The sequence below is a fragment of the Chiloscyllium plagiosum genome, chromosome 28 (genome assembly GCF_004010195.1).
Source record: "Chiloscyllium plagiosum isolate BGI_BamShark_2017 chromosome 28, ASM401019v2, whole genome shotgun sequence".
In the NCBI taxonomy this organism is placed as follows: domain Eukaryota; kingdom Metazoa; phylum Chordata; class Chondrichthyes; order Orectolobiformes; family Hemiscylliidae; genus Chiloscyllium; species Chiloscyllium plagiosum.
The window spans coordinates 10,188,364-10,203,763 of NC_057737.1; the positions used below are offsets into that span (position 1 = coordinate 10,188,364).

The following is a 15,400-nucleotide window of genomic DNA, read 5'->3' on the forward strand; positions in this document are numbered from 1 at the left end:
GCCCCATCCTCCTGACCTGTGCTACCTGCCAATCCTCCTTCCCATCTATCTGCTCCACCCTCTCCCCTCTGACCTATCGCCTTCATCCCCCCCCCCTCCATCCACCTATTGCACTTTCAGCTACCTCTCCTCAGCCCCACCCGCTCCCATTTATCTCTCCACCCTGGAGGTTCCCTGCCTCATTCCTGATGAAAGGCTTTTGCCCGAAACATTGATTTTCCTGCTCCTTGGATGCTATCTGACCTGCTGTGCTTTTCCAGCACCACCCTAATCTTGACCAAGCAATGGATCAGGAGTCAAATGGACTCAAACTGTTACCAACTGTATGCGTCTTTAATAGAAAGCTAAATGATCTAATTTTTCAGCAAATAATGTATACACAGCACCTTCAAACACAAGTTAAAATTTGTTCTTCTGCTGAAATGCACACATTGGAAAAAGACAACCTACATTACCAATACCACGTAAAGGAACATTTGAAAATTTACCTCAGTGTTTCCTGCTGTTGGATGTTCTATCCTCCTCAGTAACGCCATCACCCGTTTCTGAAGAGCTGCGCGTCCTATTGTTTAATATCATTTTGAGTACATGAGAACAAAGGATCAATCAAGAAAACAAAAAAACGCACATTAGTCATCAGCATTGACCAGATCTGTTTTAATGACTACTTTAAAGCTGATTCTTGGCAAATGAAATGATTAGATTACTTAGAGATTGGATTACAGTGTGGAAAAAGGCCCTTCAGCCCAACAAGTCCACACTGACTCGCCAAAGCGCAACCAACCCAGACCCATTCCCCTACATTTCACCCCTTCACCTAACACTACGGGCAATTTAGCATGGCCAATTCACCTAACCTGCACATCTTTGGACTGTGGGAGGAAACCGGAGCAGCCGGAGGAAGCCCAAGCAGACACGGGGAGAATGTGCAAACTCCACACAGTCAGTCGTCTGAGTCGAGAATTGAACCCGGGTCTCTGGCGCTGTGAGGCAACAGTGCTAACCACTGTGCCACCGTGCCGCCCATAGGTAGAACAGGTAGAACATTGTAGTTTAGCTACTGGGAGCTTCTGTGACAAGCACTTTTGTGCGAAGATTTGTAGCTCAGATGCTCGTTGTTGTGGTTCTGTTCGCCGAGCTGGAAGTTTTTGTTGCAAACGTTTCGTCCCCTGGCTAGGCGACATAATCAGTGCTTGGGAGCCTCCTGCGAAACGCTTCTTTGATGTTTCCTCCGGTGTTTATAGTGGTCTGTCCCTACGGCACTCAAACCAACAGCCACGCTCAGACAACAACTCACCAGAACGAAGGACCTGATACCCAACATGAGCAAGACGAATGTAGTGTACAAAATACCATGCAAGGACTTCACAAAACACTATATAGGACAAACAGGAAGACAGCTAACAATCCGCATACATGAACATCAACTAGCCACGAAACGACACGACCAGCTATCCTTAGTAGCCACACACGCAGACAACAAGCAACATGAATTCGACTGGGACAACACTACTATCATAGGGCAAGCCAGACAGAGAACAGCCAGGGAATTCCTAGAGGCATGGCACTCATCCACAAACTCCATCAACAAACACATCGACCTGGACCCAATATACCAACCACTACAGCGGACAGCTGAAACTGACAACCGGAAGTGGCAGGGACAGACCACTATAAACACCGGAGGAAACATAAAAGAAGTGCTTCGCAGGAGGCTCCCAAGCACTGATGATGTCGCCTAGCCAGGGGACGAAACGTTTGCAACAAAAGCTTCCAGCTCGGCGAACAGAACCACAACATTTTTGTTCGTTTTAAGATACAGACCATTTACATTGGAAGTAAATAAATAAAAGATGTCGTGCTGCCAACATGTACATTTTCAAACAAAACCTAGTGTCACAAGAGAAAATCACTTTAAAAATTAAGACAATCTGATCAAATGATATTAAAATATGGTTTACTTGGGCTTTATGATGCTTTTCTTTCACATCAGGACCCTGAACAAAATCCAGAATAGACAAGCAGTCCCCTCAATAATTATGCTGCAAGGTGTAAGCCATTGCCTTCTCAACGCAAGTCCATAGGAAAAATAATTTGGAATTTTCAAAATGATCTAATTAGGAACTGCTCAAAGGGAAAATAGTGATGTTGCAAGACTAGGGCTGCTCTTTTAAGTTTGGTGTTATTTTGAGGCTACAGCACACACACATTTGACTCAAATTGCCCTTGTTACCTCTTAGAATCAACACAAACGCACAGCTCATTTTCATTTAACCCTATCACTGAACAAAAGTCTATTGTTTCACCATATGTTGATCTAGCTTTTCCATAACATATCGATGCTATTCACTCAACTACTGCTGAAAATAGCAATTTTTGCATCCTATCAAATCCAAGTTTCTCCTAAATTCTCCATTTGATTTCACAATCACTGCCTCGACTTGTGGCCCCCAGCTTTGGTTGCTCTCATATTAGGAATATATCAGATCTTGATACCTATTCCATTGAACATTTTCAAAATCTTCCAAGACGTTCCCAGGTCACCCCCTTGTAGTGACTTATTTTCTAAGGAAAGAACACTAAACTGGTCAGCCTTTGTTGCTAGCTATATTTACCCCTTTCCAATATCATTTGGATGAATCTTTTCTCATTTTGCAGACTTTCTGTATCCTTTTCACAGTAACGCCAACACAACCACATACAACTTCCCATCTGTAGTGTAACCAAGACTAGATACAGATTTCAAATAGCTTCCTTACTTTACAAATTGTTTTTTCTAGAAATGAATACCAATGATTGCTTTCCTATTTTATAGGATAGGCTTTAAACTGTTCATCTTTTTGTGATTTACTTCTAACTACTCCTCGATTCCTTTCCTCTAACTACATAATCTCATTTTTCAATCCAGTAAAATGTACTTAAGACCAAGACTGAAATTAATTTGTCAATTACACGTTTAGGCTTCATGTTTATTTTCTTTTTTGAAATATTTACCAATTTAACATCAGGCACAAATTTTGAACTTGCATTTCTGATTCCCAAGTTGAAGTCATTTACATTGTTGTGGACCACAGTAATCTCACCATTAACATCTATAAAACATTATTTGCAACATTTTGCCAAATTGGAGTCCGTTCTTCATTTTCAGTTCTGTAACCAACCCTTTGACTACTCATTCCAATGCCACATGCTCTAATTTTAGTTATGACTCTACAATTTGGCATCTCATGAGGGGGACTTTTGAAAATTCAAGTTACATCTTCCCTATTAATCTTAGCTACATTTCCTTGTTTGCATGAATTCAATAGGGTTGTTCCTTCCCTTTTCAAATTCAGTGGTACAGACTCCATGTACTGTATGATTCCATGTAACAACAAATTATTGGGAAGTGTAAAACATCCTGTACACTATCCAAGAGTTTCCTTTATGCCGTACTCATTCCATTCAGAGAAAACATGATGCACAGTTTGCCATCTGATGTCACTTTTCTCTCCAAATTTCACCAAGCCAAAACTTAGAAAACCAGTGGGATGGGGAGAGGAGGAGAAGGAATTACTTGAAGTAAAATAAAGAAAGGTATTTTGGGCGGCACAGCGCTAGAGACGCGGTTCAATTCCCACCTCAGGCAACGGTCTGTGTGGAGTTTGCACGTTCTCCCAGTGTCTGCATAGGTTTCCTCCAGGTGCTCCGGTTTCCTCCCACAGTCCAAAAATGTGCAGAGTAGGTGAATTGGACATGCAGAATTGCTCATAGTGTTAGGTGAAGGGGTAAATGTAGGGGAATGGGTTTGGGTGGGTTGCTCTTCAGGGGGTCGGTGTGGACTTGTTGGGCCGAAGGGCCTGTTGCCACACTAAGTAATCTAATCTAAACTATTCACAATCCCTTCCAGTTTAAGCCTTAAGTATGAATCCCCATTCTTGCCTTACTGCCCAAAATGCTACTTTAAAGATAGCACATTATATAATGCCAAAAGATCCAAGACTGGTCACCATAAAAGCTCTCAAATTTTACTGCAAGTTATTTGGAAAGTAAGAGTGAGTATAAACGCAAGTGCATTAAGCAACATTCTGGGTAAGAAGTCACAAAATTCATGAGTAGTTACCCGTTGACATCATGTTGCTGACTGAAGCAAACTCCATGAAAGTATTATAATTCGGCAGGATGCTCTGGACAGGCACATCATCAACTCCACACCTGATATCAGCTTCCTCACAGAGGTGCCGAAAACATGACATGGACACAAGGACAGCTTCAATATCTGGACTCCACAGGAACATATACAGAGCCACTTCAAGCTTTGTCTGTGCTTGACGACAGATGGGAATTCCACTGCCAAGTGTGGCGTTCTCCTGCATTCAGAAAATAGAGTTTACCAAATAATTAGTTGCCCAACTGACAAGATAATTTTTACATTTTATAAACTCAATTATTTCTGTGATATGTGGACTTGCCTTTTGTTAAAACTGGTGATATCTTTTAGATAATATCCTAAGATTGTTTACATTCCAGTCATGTTATGATGCATCTGTTCATAAGATTACAAGGCCGATTATGTATAAACGCAGCAACACAAGAGTACTCTTAGCCTCCCTAAATCAGATTACATAGTCAAGCTACTCAAATCATCATCTCCTTAAAATGCATACTTCAATCGAAGCATAAAAATTTAGTTTTGTCCTTAGATACTTAAGTAATTCTTCCATTTCATGACTTAAGTACTTAAGAATTCAGATTCATGACTCAAGAAGACTGAAGTGCTTTCATTCTTTTAATACCTTAGGATTGTTTGTAAAAGCATCAGTCTGCAAAAAGTAATGATGATTTATAAAAAAAAAATTCAAAATTCATCAGATAAATCTCCAACTAGCAGACTTTTACAGCTCGGGTCTGGACCAATACTGCTACCTCACAAATGGTCAATTACATGAGCAAATCCCTCTCTGTCCATTTTACAACACTGCAGAATAGAATTTGGCACAATTGCATTCAGCATTTCTCAAATGGTGTCAATCTTAACTGTCATCTCAACAGCGCAAAACACACTTAAGAAGGGGCTCTTCAACCATGTAACATGTCAAAAAATTACTTTGCCCATCAACACATTCAAAAACAAATTACTTCATGCAACAGAAAGCAATGAACAACAAGAATCATAGACCACAACTTGGAGTGAAAATATATGCATTGCTTTATCATTAAATATTTAACTGTTAGTTGGCTTAATCAATCTAGACTGTTTGAAACTGAGACATCCCATATGAAGAATCACCAGCATGCTTCCAAATTGCTTGCCTTGTGGAAATAATTGATTAGCACCTTCACTCAAGAAATGTTAACAGAAGAAAGACTTCTATACCACTACATTGAGGTACTTAGGTGGCAGAGAGTATTTCAATTCCAGTTTTTACTTGTATTACAGTTTTTATATTGAAAAATATTACAAATATCCATAAATATTTGCAGGTGAAACTTTACATCTGTCACCCAACAATGGTCTAATAGATTAAATTAGGATTCAATACAAGCAAAATTTTGAAATAACACCGTCAGGAAACAACTTTGCCAATGTATGCAGGGCAATTGGAAGAAGGATTGAGGCAGAATGAGAGGAGACAGGAAAGAATGCACCTCAGCACATTAGCCCCCAGTCCTCCTCTCTGGTTAACCATTTCACATTGGGCTGACAATGCCCCACAGATATTCTTTAATGGGTTGGTCCTCCCGTCAGCAGAATATGGCTATGTAATGACTTCAGGATGAAATAAATTAGAATAACTGATCTCTTGCAACAAGCTACTGTGGTACCCAGTTAGCAAAGAGTTACCATCTACTCTTAAAAAGGACAAAACAAAATGATACAGGGACACCTGAAATGACTTTGCCTTTTATTGCACTTGGCACAGTCAATATACTACAAAGTAATCAATTGTACAGGAAATGTACTGAAATGTTTTAGAACTACAATAAAATGGTGTAAATGCAGAATAGCTAACTGCTCATTAAATTTCATTTAAAAAACCAAATTTTCATTTTTCAGCCATAATGAAGCAAATAAAAATTTCATAAATTAAATGATCACATATCTTATCCTTCAGAAGGTTTCACAATCCTGTACAGAAAGCAAACTGAAAATCACAAGCATACAAAGCTGTAAAACATTATCTTCACATTGCAGTTGGCATACTTTGTGTCCTATATTTGTGTGTAAAAACGTAATAATTACCCTCAAATGAACCCATTTTTCAACTTTTAACTCATTCCAAATTAAGTTAACATCAGTTTATGTTTGTTATGGAATAAATAGTCTCGACCCTTTTATTCACGATATTATCATGCCGTTGACGAGCAAGTTTCACACAATCTATGGCAATCTTCCTCCTTCATAAGGAAGTTGAAAATGATGACCAATACTGTGGTTAGAGGGATCAAAAACAAATTGCAGGCAAAACTCAGCAGGTCTGCCAGCACCTGCAGAGAAAAAGCAGAGTTAACATTTCAAGTCCAATGATCATTCTTCAGAACTGGATTTGAAACGTTAGCTCTGCTTTCCCTGACAAATCCTGCCAGACACACACAGTTTCTCCAGCAATGTTTGCATTTCAGATTGCAGCATCTGCAGTTCTTTGTTTTATTTATGTCAGGGGGATATAGTTTGAAGCAGTTTCTTGTTTTAAAAGTGGAGGTAGAAGAGGCATAGGGACATTGTTAATGCTATTCATCATGCAGGATGAGCAACTGACACTGGAACCCATCAGGGAAAGGGCAGTGAAAGAGAAAAACTGGAAACCAATAGGGGTGAAGGATGAGCAAGCACCACCATTCATATTCTGCAAGCACCCTTTGTGCTGAACAGTGTGAAGTAATATACTCCACCTATTCAAAGTTGCATGGCAATTGACACAGCAAAAGAAGAGCACTCCTGGGTATTGGCTGTAAGTGAAGATTTCATGCAAAATGACCATACTTGCATGGTATTTATACCTCAAAAATATCATTGTCTTTGAGCTGTTCAGGTAATATTTATTCTGGAGGAGGAAACAAGTAAGTTTTCTCACTAAAGATTTCTATCTTTTAAAACAGATGTTCAATTTTTCACAAGTGCCACATAGGAATTTCTGAGGTTTAACACTACCTTATTCTTCAGCAGAAACTTATTCCGACAGATTAGAATCTCCCGCAACCACTTAAGAATCTCTGTGCTGTTCAGCATCTGATGAGCGATCAATTTCTTACAGATGAAAAATAGAACCTGAGAGCTGTCAACACAAAGCAAAACTTATCATAAACAAGGTAAAGTTTGTGAGATAGCTGGCAGTTGTGGATGGAAGCATGACGGTTCATCAGAGAAGAAAACTTAAAAATACAGAAATTGTGGGGGTTGGCAGGACCATAATTGAAGTTGGTATAACTTCTTCAACAATCCATTACAAAAGTTCACCCTTTCAGGATGTCCAGTGTAACCTGAAACTTGATTTTTCTTGACCATCTGAGAATTGAAAGGGAACAGCAAGTTTGCTATTCACAAATTATATCTCCTTCTTTCAGTTAAATCTGGAGGACAACTTCTAGACTTGAACTGAACTGAACTGTAACCACTGCCTCAAAGTTGCCAGGCAGGTTAAAAATGGAAAGTGCACCCGAAACAGGTCAGTTCCTTTAGCTGGGCTGGATTAAATACTTCCAAAGTCTGAAAGAATAAAATTGCACAAGGACAAGTTTGATTTTTGCAGCTAAAACTAGTTTCCATCAATGCAAGAAACAATTTCTGTTCCTTGCAAGCTGTGTCATGAAAGACATACACAAAACAATTGTTCTAAACGTATGTGAACTGATTAGATACACTGGAATGCATTCATTAAGCAGAGTTTTACTGTGAAAGCTACATTGTGTTAAAATGAGAAATGATTTCCTCAAATTCTAAGTACCTTGTCTCCCCCTCTCTGAGGATTGGCATGATGAATAAGCTCTCATGCTATGATTTCTTGAACTATGGATTCAGGAGCTTCTTGATCACAGTAGGGCCAGCTTCAAGTGGATGACAGGAAGTTGGGAGTGTGGGGAATGGTCCTCATAGTCTTTTATGGCACAACAAGCAAGACAAACAATGCATCTCACCAACTGTGATTACACACAAAGGCAACAGTTGCCTGAAAGTCTTGATATGCTGGAAAACTACCTAACAAATACTTTTTAAAGCCAGCTCATAACCAACTTTGATGCTTTGGACACTGTGCCAAAATGGCCAAAAACATTCTTCCCTCTTGGTCCCAATTTCTCGAATCTGATATGGCCACAATTCCAGGGGAGGACAGATAATGTTGAAAAAATATTCCAAACTTATCCCTGAAGACGTAGCAGATTACACATCAAAAACTGCAAGGACCAATTACTAATAATGGTGACAACTTGGTTGCCAAACAGCGGGGCAGTGTACATCAGACAAAGCAAAACAATCAAACAATCAATGGATCAGATTTAAGCGCTGCAGTCCTGTCACATCCAGTCATGAATGGTGGTAGACACTTAAACTAACAGAATGCAAAGTTAAAAAACACCATCTTCAAGAATGGGGGATCCCAGTATTTCAGTGCAAAAGACAACTGTTATGAAGACACTGTTTTTAATATTGCTTGGAGGACTTTGGTTTTGAAGGACTGTGGAGGAAAAGGAACTTAAGTCCACAAACATGAAATATCTAGATGGCATCTTTAAAAGAGATCATTGAATTTTTTTTTTTAAAACTTGAGGTATGCCTCTTGATTAAACTTAAAAATAGAAGCCATAAGTATCAAGTTAGCCTGGAGCAGGGTTTTGGAGAAAAATAATATGGGGCTATTTTCTGGGTCTGCAGATTGGACAAAGCAAAAATGGTCCTTAGGAGAGTGATATACTCTTCTTGTTGGATGTGAGAGTTTGTGTGTTACTGAGGATTATATCTGCAATAAATGCCATTGGTTGAGAGTCCTATCAGATCAAATGGATCAGTTGGAGAGACAGTTAGAGGCAATGAGGAATTTACAAGAGCTGGGGGTGGGATGGATGGCAGTTATAGGAAGGGAGAAAAGTTGCAGATAGTCACATAGATGGGTTAACTGCAGGAAAGCTAAGAAAGGTAGGCAGGTAGTGCAGGAGTCTTCTGTGGCTATCCTCATTTCAAACAAGTATGCTGTTTTGGAAAACGTAAGGGGGGATAGATTTTCAGGGGGATGTAGCACAAACAGCCAAGCATTTGGTATGGAGACTGCCTCTAATGCAATGAGGGGTACGTCGGGTTCCAAGATATCGATTGTGTTAGGGGACTCTCTTGTCTGAGGCACAGACAGACATTTTTGTGGCCAGCAGCGAAAAATCAGAATGGTGTGTTGCTTCCCTGGTGTCAGGGTCAAGAATGTCTCAGAGAGAGTGCAGAGTGTCCTCAAGGTGGAGGGTGCCCAGCAGGAGGTCATTGTACACATTGGAACCAATGACAGGAAGAGAAAATGATGAGATCCTGAAGGGAGAATAGAGAGACTTGGGCAGGAATTTAAAAAGGAGGTCTTTGAGAGTAGGAATATCTGGATTACTCCTGGTGCTACGAGCTTGCAAGGGTAGGAACAGGAGAACTGAGCAGGTGACTACAAGGCACTGAGGAACTGGTGTATGGGAGAAGGATTCGCATTTTTGGATCATTGGAATCTCTTCTGGCATAGCAGTGACCTGCACAGGAAGGAGAGATTGTACCTGAATTGGAAGGGGACGAATATGCTGGCAGAGAGATTTGCTCGAGCTGTTCGGTAGGACATAAACTAGGAAGGTGGTGGTGGGGACCCAGGGAGATAGTGAGAAAAAAAATCAATCTGAGGCTGGTACGGTTGAGAAAAGAAGTTAAACAGTCAGAAACAAAACAGAGAACAAGGTAGGACTGATAAATTAAATTGCATTTATTTCAATGCAAGGAGCCTAAAAGGGAAGCTAGATGAACTGAGGCCATGGTGAAGAACATGGGACTGGAATATCATATCTGTTACAGCAACATGGCTTAGGGATGGACACGACTGGCAGCTTCATGTTCCAGGATACTAATGCTACAACAAAGACAGAAAGGGAGGCAAGGGAGGAGGGGGAGTGGCATTTTTGATAAGGAATAGCATTACAGCTGTACCGAGGGAGAATATTCCCAGATATACATCCAGGGAAGTTATCTGGGTGCAACTGAGAAATAAGAAAGGGATGATCACCTTATTGGGATTGTGTTATAGACCCCTAATAGTCAGAGAGAAATTGCCTAACAAATTTGGAAGGATATCTGTAAGAATAATAGGGTAGTTTTGGCAGGGGATTTTCAGTTTCCAAACATAGACTGGGACTGCCATAGTATTAACGATTTAGATGGAGAGGAATTTGTTTACTGTGTACAAATCTTTCTGATTCATTATGTGGGTGTACCTACTAGAGAAGGTGTAAAATTTGATCTACTCTTGGGAAATAAGGTAGGGCAGGTGACTGAGGTGTCAGTGGGGGAGCACTTTGGGGCCAGCGATCATAATTCTATTAGATTTAAAATAGTGATAGAAAAGGATAGACCAGATCTAAAAGTTGCAGTTCTAAATGGAGAAAGGCAAACTTTGACTGTATTAGGCAAGAACTTTCAAAAGCTGATTGGGGGCAGATGTTCGCAGGGAAAGGGGCAGCTGGAAAATGGAAAGCCTTGAAATGAGATAATGAAAATCCAGAGAAAATATATTCCTGTTAGGGTGAAAGGAAAGGCTGGGAGGTATAGGGAATGCTGGATGACTAAAGAAATTGAGGGTTTGGTTAAGAAAACGAAGGACGCAAATGTCAGATATAGACAGGAGAGATCGAGTGAATCCTTAGAAGAGTACAAAGACAGTAGGAGTATACTTAAGAGGGGAATGAGGAGGGCAAAAAAGGAGACATGAGATAGCTTTGGTTAATAGAAATAAGGAGAATCCAAAGGGTTTTTATAAATACATTAAGGACAAAAAGGTAACTAAGGAGAGAATAGGGCTCCTCAAAGATCAGCAAGGCAGCTTTTGTATAGAGCCGCAGAAAATGGAGGAGATACTAAGTGAGTATTTTGCATCAGTGTTTACTGTGGAGAAGGACATGGAAGATATGGAATGTAGGTAAATAGATGGTGATGCAACGTTAAAAGATGAAATGCAAATGTCTCTCTGCACATCTACATTGTCTTGGGGAATCACAGTCAGGAAATTTGTATGATGACTCCCCAAGATTAGGGCATTAGCATTTGCATTATCTCTGAGGATGATCTCACCTTGCCATTGTACCTGGGGTAACATGTGAAAGTGAGTAACTGGGGGTTGTCTTGACTGTGGGGGAGTGGCCAAAGCATTCGTAGCCATGGCCAACTGACCTGCATAAAGGCGATGTGTTTTCTTTGAGCAGGACCTCACTTTGACCCAACTTCGCTTGCCTGCGAACAGGGTCAAAAGGGGTCACCTAGCTTGTAGAAGCTTTAATAAACTTTAACTGTTTGCAGAAGTTGGCATGTGTAAATTGCATCTAGTGTGTGAAACTTTGGGAAAAGAACATAACAGTGACATATTGAGCAATGTCCATATAATAGAGGTGGTGCTGCAGGATGCCTTGAAGTGCACACAAGTGGATAAATCTCCAGGACCTGATCAGGTGTACCCAAGAACTCTGTGGGAAAGGTAGGGAAGCGACTGCTGGGCCCCTTGCTGAGATATTTGTATCATCGATAATCACAGGTGAGGTGCTAGAAGACTGTAGGTTGCCTAACGTGGTGCCATGATTAAAGAAAGGTGGTAAGAGCAAGCCAGAGAACTAAAAACCAGTGAGCCTGACATCAGTGGTGGGCAAGTTGTTGGAGGAAATCCTGAGGGACAGGATGTACATGTATTTGGAAAGGCAAGGACTGATTAGGGATAGTCAACATGTCTTTGCGCGTGGGAAATGTCTCACAAACTTGATTGAGTTTTTTAAAGAAGTAACAAAGAGGATTGAGGAGGGCAAAGCGGTAGATGTGATCTATATGGACTTCAGTAAGGCGTTCGACAAGATTTCCCAGAGGACACTGGTTAACAAGGCTAGATCTTATTGAATACGCGAGAACTCGCCACTTGGATGCAGAACTGGCTCAAAGATCGAAGACAGAGGGTGGTGTTGGAAGGTTGTTTTTCAAACTGGAGGCCTGTGACCAGTGGAGTGCCACAAGGATCAATGCTGGGTCCAATACTTATAATTTATATATGACTTAGACGTGAGCATAACAGGTATAGTTACTAAGTTTGCAGATGACACCAAAATTGGAGGTGCAGTGGACAGTGAAGAAGGTTAGCTCAGATTACAACTGGATCTTGATCAGATGGGTCAATGCACCCATGAATGAAGTTTAAGATGAAGTTTAATTTAGATCAATGCGAGCTGCTGCATTTTGGAAAGGCAAATCAGAGCAGCATTTATACACTTAATGGTAAGGGCCTGAGGAGGGTTGGTGAACAAAGAGACTTTCGAGTGCAGGTTCATTGTTCCTTGAAAGTTGAGGTGCAGGCAGATAGGATAGTGAAGGCGGCGCTTGGTATGCTTTCCTTGATTGGTCAGAGCACTGAGTAAAAGAAGTTGAGGTGTCAGGTTGTGGCCGTACAGAACTTTGGTTAGGCCACTTTTGGAATAGTGTGCACAATTCTGGTCTCCATCCTATCGGAAGGATGTTGTGAAACTTGAAAGGATTCAGAAAAGATTTACAAGCATGTTGCCAGGATTGGAAGATTTGAGTTACAGGGAGAGGTTGAATAGGATATGGCTGTTTTACCTGGAGCGTTGGAGGCAGAGGGCTGACCTTATAGAGGTTTATAAAATCATGAGGGACATGGATAGAATAAGTAGACAAAGTCTTTTCTCTGGGGCGGGGGAGTCCAGAACTAGAGGGCATAGGTTTAGGGTGAGAGGGGAAAAATATAAAAGGGACCCAAGGAGTAACTTTTTCACGCAGAGGGTGGTAAGAGTATGGAATGAACTGCCAAAGGAAGTGGAGGTAGCTAGTACAATTGCAACATTTAAAAAGGCATCTGGGTGGGTATATGAATAGGAAAGGTTTGGAGGGATATGGGCCGGTTGCTGGCAAGTGGGACTAGATTAGGTTGGGATAGCTGGTTGTCATTAATGAGTTGGACCAAAGGGTCTGTTTCCATGCTGTACATCTCTATGACATAGATAACTGTTTCTGCACTGTAGATTAGAGATTTGATGGGGACCCTGCAGAACCACTGAAAGAATAGCCTCTGAGGTAATTGTCTGGGAAATTGAAGATTCTGCTGGAAAATTTCCCTACACCTAGACCCCTCCAAAAGTATCCATTTTATATGGAAATTTCAAACACTTTTGCTCCAGTTAGGTAAAGAGTGTTATTCAGGAAACGTTAAGACAATTGAAAACTTAGTCTAACTCCTGGATAACTATTAAACTGTGCCCCTACTTGCCACAAACACCCACAACTGCACCTACTCCAGGCCCTGCACATTCCCACACAGGTCATGACCACTACGTGTTCCAGACCAGCCACACACTTACCCCATTGTATATACAGAATTTGGTTTTGTTCATTCATGGTATTTTATCGTCACTGGCTCGGCTCAGAGAACAATCAATCAACAATCAACCACATTGCTGTAGTCTGGAGTCACATATGGACCAGACCAGGTGAGGTTAAAAATGTGTTGCTGGAAAAGCGCAGGTCAGGCAGCATCAAAGGAGAAGGAGAATCGACGTTTCGGGCATAAGCCCTTCTTCAAGGGCTTATGCCCGAAACGTCGATTCTCCTTCTCCTTTGATGCTGCCTGACCTGCGGCGCTTTTCCAGCAACACATTTTTAAGCTCTGATCCCCAGCATCTGCAGTTCTCACTTTCTCCCAGACCAGGTGAGGACAGATTTCCTTCCCTAAAGGACATTAGTAAACCAGATGGGTTTTTCCAACAATTGGCATTGGATGCATGATCATTCAAGCTTAATTCCAGATTTTTTAAACTGAATTAAAATTCAACAATCTGCCACGGTGGGATTTGAACCAGGGTCCCCAGAACATTACCCGAGTGTCTGGATCAACAGTCCAGCGATAATATCCCAAGGTCATACCTTCCTCACTGCCTCCTTCTGCAACTACTAGTTCACCACCTGCCTGTACACAGGCTCAAGTCAGCATTACAAAAGAATATCCTCCACTTCCTTGACAGATGCAGCTCCAACAACATGACAGCTGACAACAGCCAAGACAAAGCAATTTCAACATTAAATCCCTTCACTACCAACACAGTGACAGCAATGTGTATTATCTACAAGATGCATTGCAACAACTCGCCAAAGGTCCCTCAGTCATCATCTTCTAAACCCACAATACGGGGCACTGCTGCCTCACAGCGCCAGAGACCAGGGTTCAATTCCCATCTCAGGCAACTGATTGTGCAAACTCCACACATTCTCCCCGTGTCTGCGTGGGTTTCCTCCGGGTGCTCCAGTTTCCTCCCACAGTCCAAAGATGTGCCGGTCAGGTGAATTGGCCATGCTAAATTGCCCGTAGTGTTAGGTGAAGGAGTAAATGTAGGAGTATGGGTGGGTTGCGCTTTTGCGGGTCGGTGTGGACTTGTTGAGCCGAAGGGCCTGTTTCCACACTGTAAGTAATCTAAAAACATCTAGAAGAACAAGGACAGCAGACACATTGAAACACCGCCATATATAATTTCCCCAAGTCACACACTATCCCAACTTGGAATTACACATCATTCTTTTTGTGTAGTCAAGTCAAAATCCTGGAAATTCCTCCTCATAGAACTGCACCTGCACCCTCTTATCCACTCCACATATAGGTAGAGTCAAATGTGAAAATAAGATGGCTATCATTCCACATCTAAAGCAAAAGATAATTGAAAGAGCAGGACAATTAGAGTCATAGGACATACAGCATTGAAGCAGACCCTTGGGTCCAACCCGTCCATGCTGACCAGATATCCCCAACCCAATCTAGTCCCACCTGCCAGCACTCGGCCCATAACCCTCCAAACCTTTCCTATTCATCTCCCCATCCAAATGCCTTTTAAATGTTGTAATTATACCAGCCACCATCACTTCCTCTGACAGCTCATTCTATACACATACCACTCTGTGAAACAGTTGCCCCTTAGGTCTCTTTTATATCTTTCCCCTCTCACCCTAAACCTATGCCCTCTAGTTCTGGACTCCCCAACCCCAAGGAAGAGAGACTTTGTCTATTTATCCTATCCATGCTCCTCAATTTTGTAAACCTCTATAAAGTCACCCTTCAGCCTCTGACACTCCAGGGAAAACAGCCCCAAACTATTCAGCCTCTCCCTACAGCTCAAATCCTCCAACCCTGGCAACATCCTTGTAAATCTTTTCTGA

General features: G+C 41.4%; 1 protein-coding gene across 10 annotated transcripts in view; it reads right to left on the bottom strand.

Annotated features, from left to right (window-relative positions):
* nf1a (neurofibromin 1a) overlaps window positions 1-15,400 on the bottom strand; it is a 334,372-nt gene that overhangs the window by 225,347 nt on the left and 93,625 nt on the right. For all 10 annotated transcript variants that reach the window (XM_043718253.1, XM_043718251.1, XM_043718246.1 and 7 more), the window contains 3 exons: window positions 7,133-7,256; window positions 4,103-4,349; window positions 489-562 (listed from right to left, as the gene is read on the bottom strand). In XM_043718253.1, coding sequence (XP_043574188.1) covers window positions 489-562; window positions 4,103-4,349; window positions 7,133-7,256 — 445 coding nt within the window. The remainder of the gene's footprint in view (window positions 1-488; window positions 563-4,102; window positions 4,350-7,132; window positions 7,257-15,400) is intronic.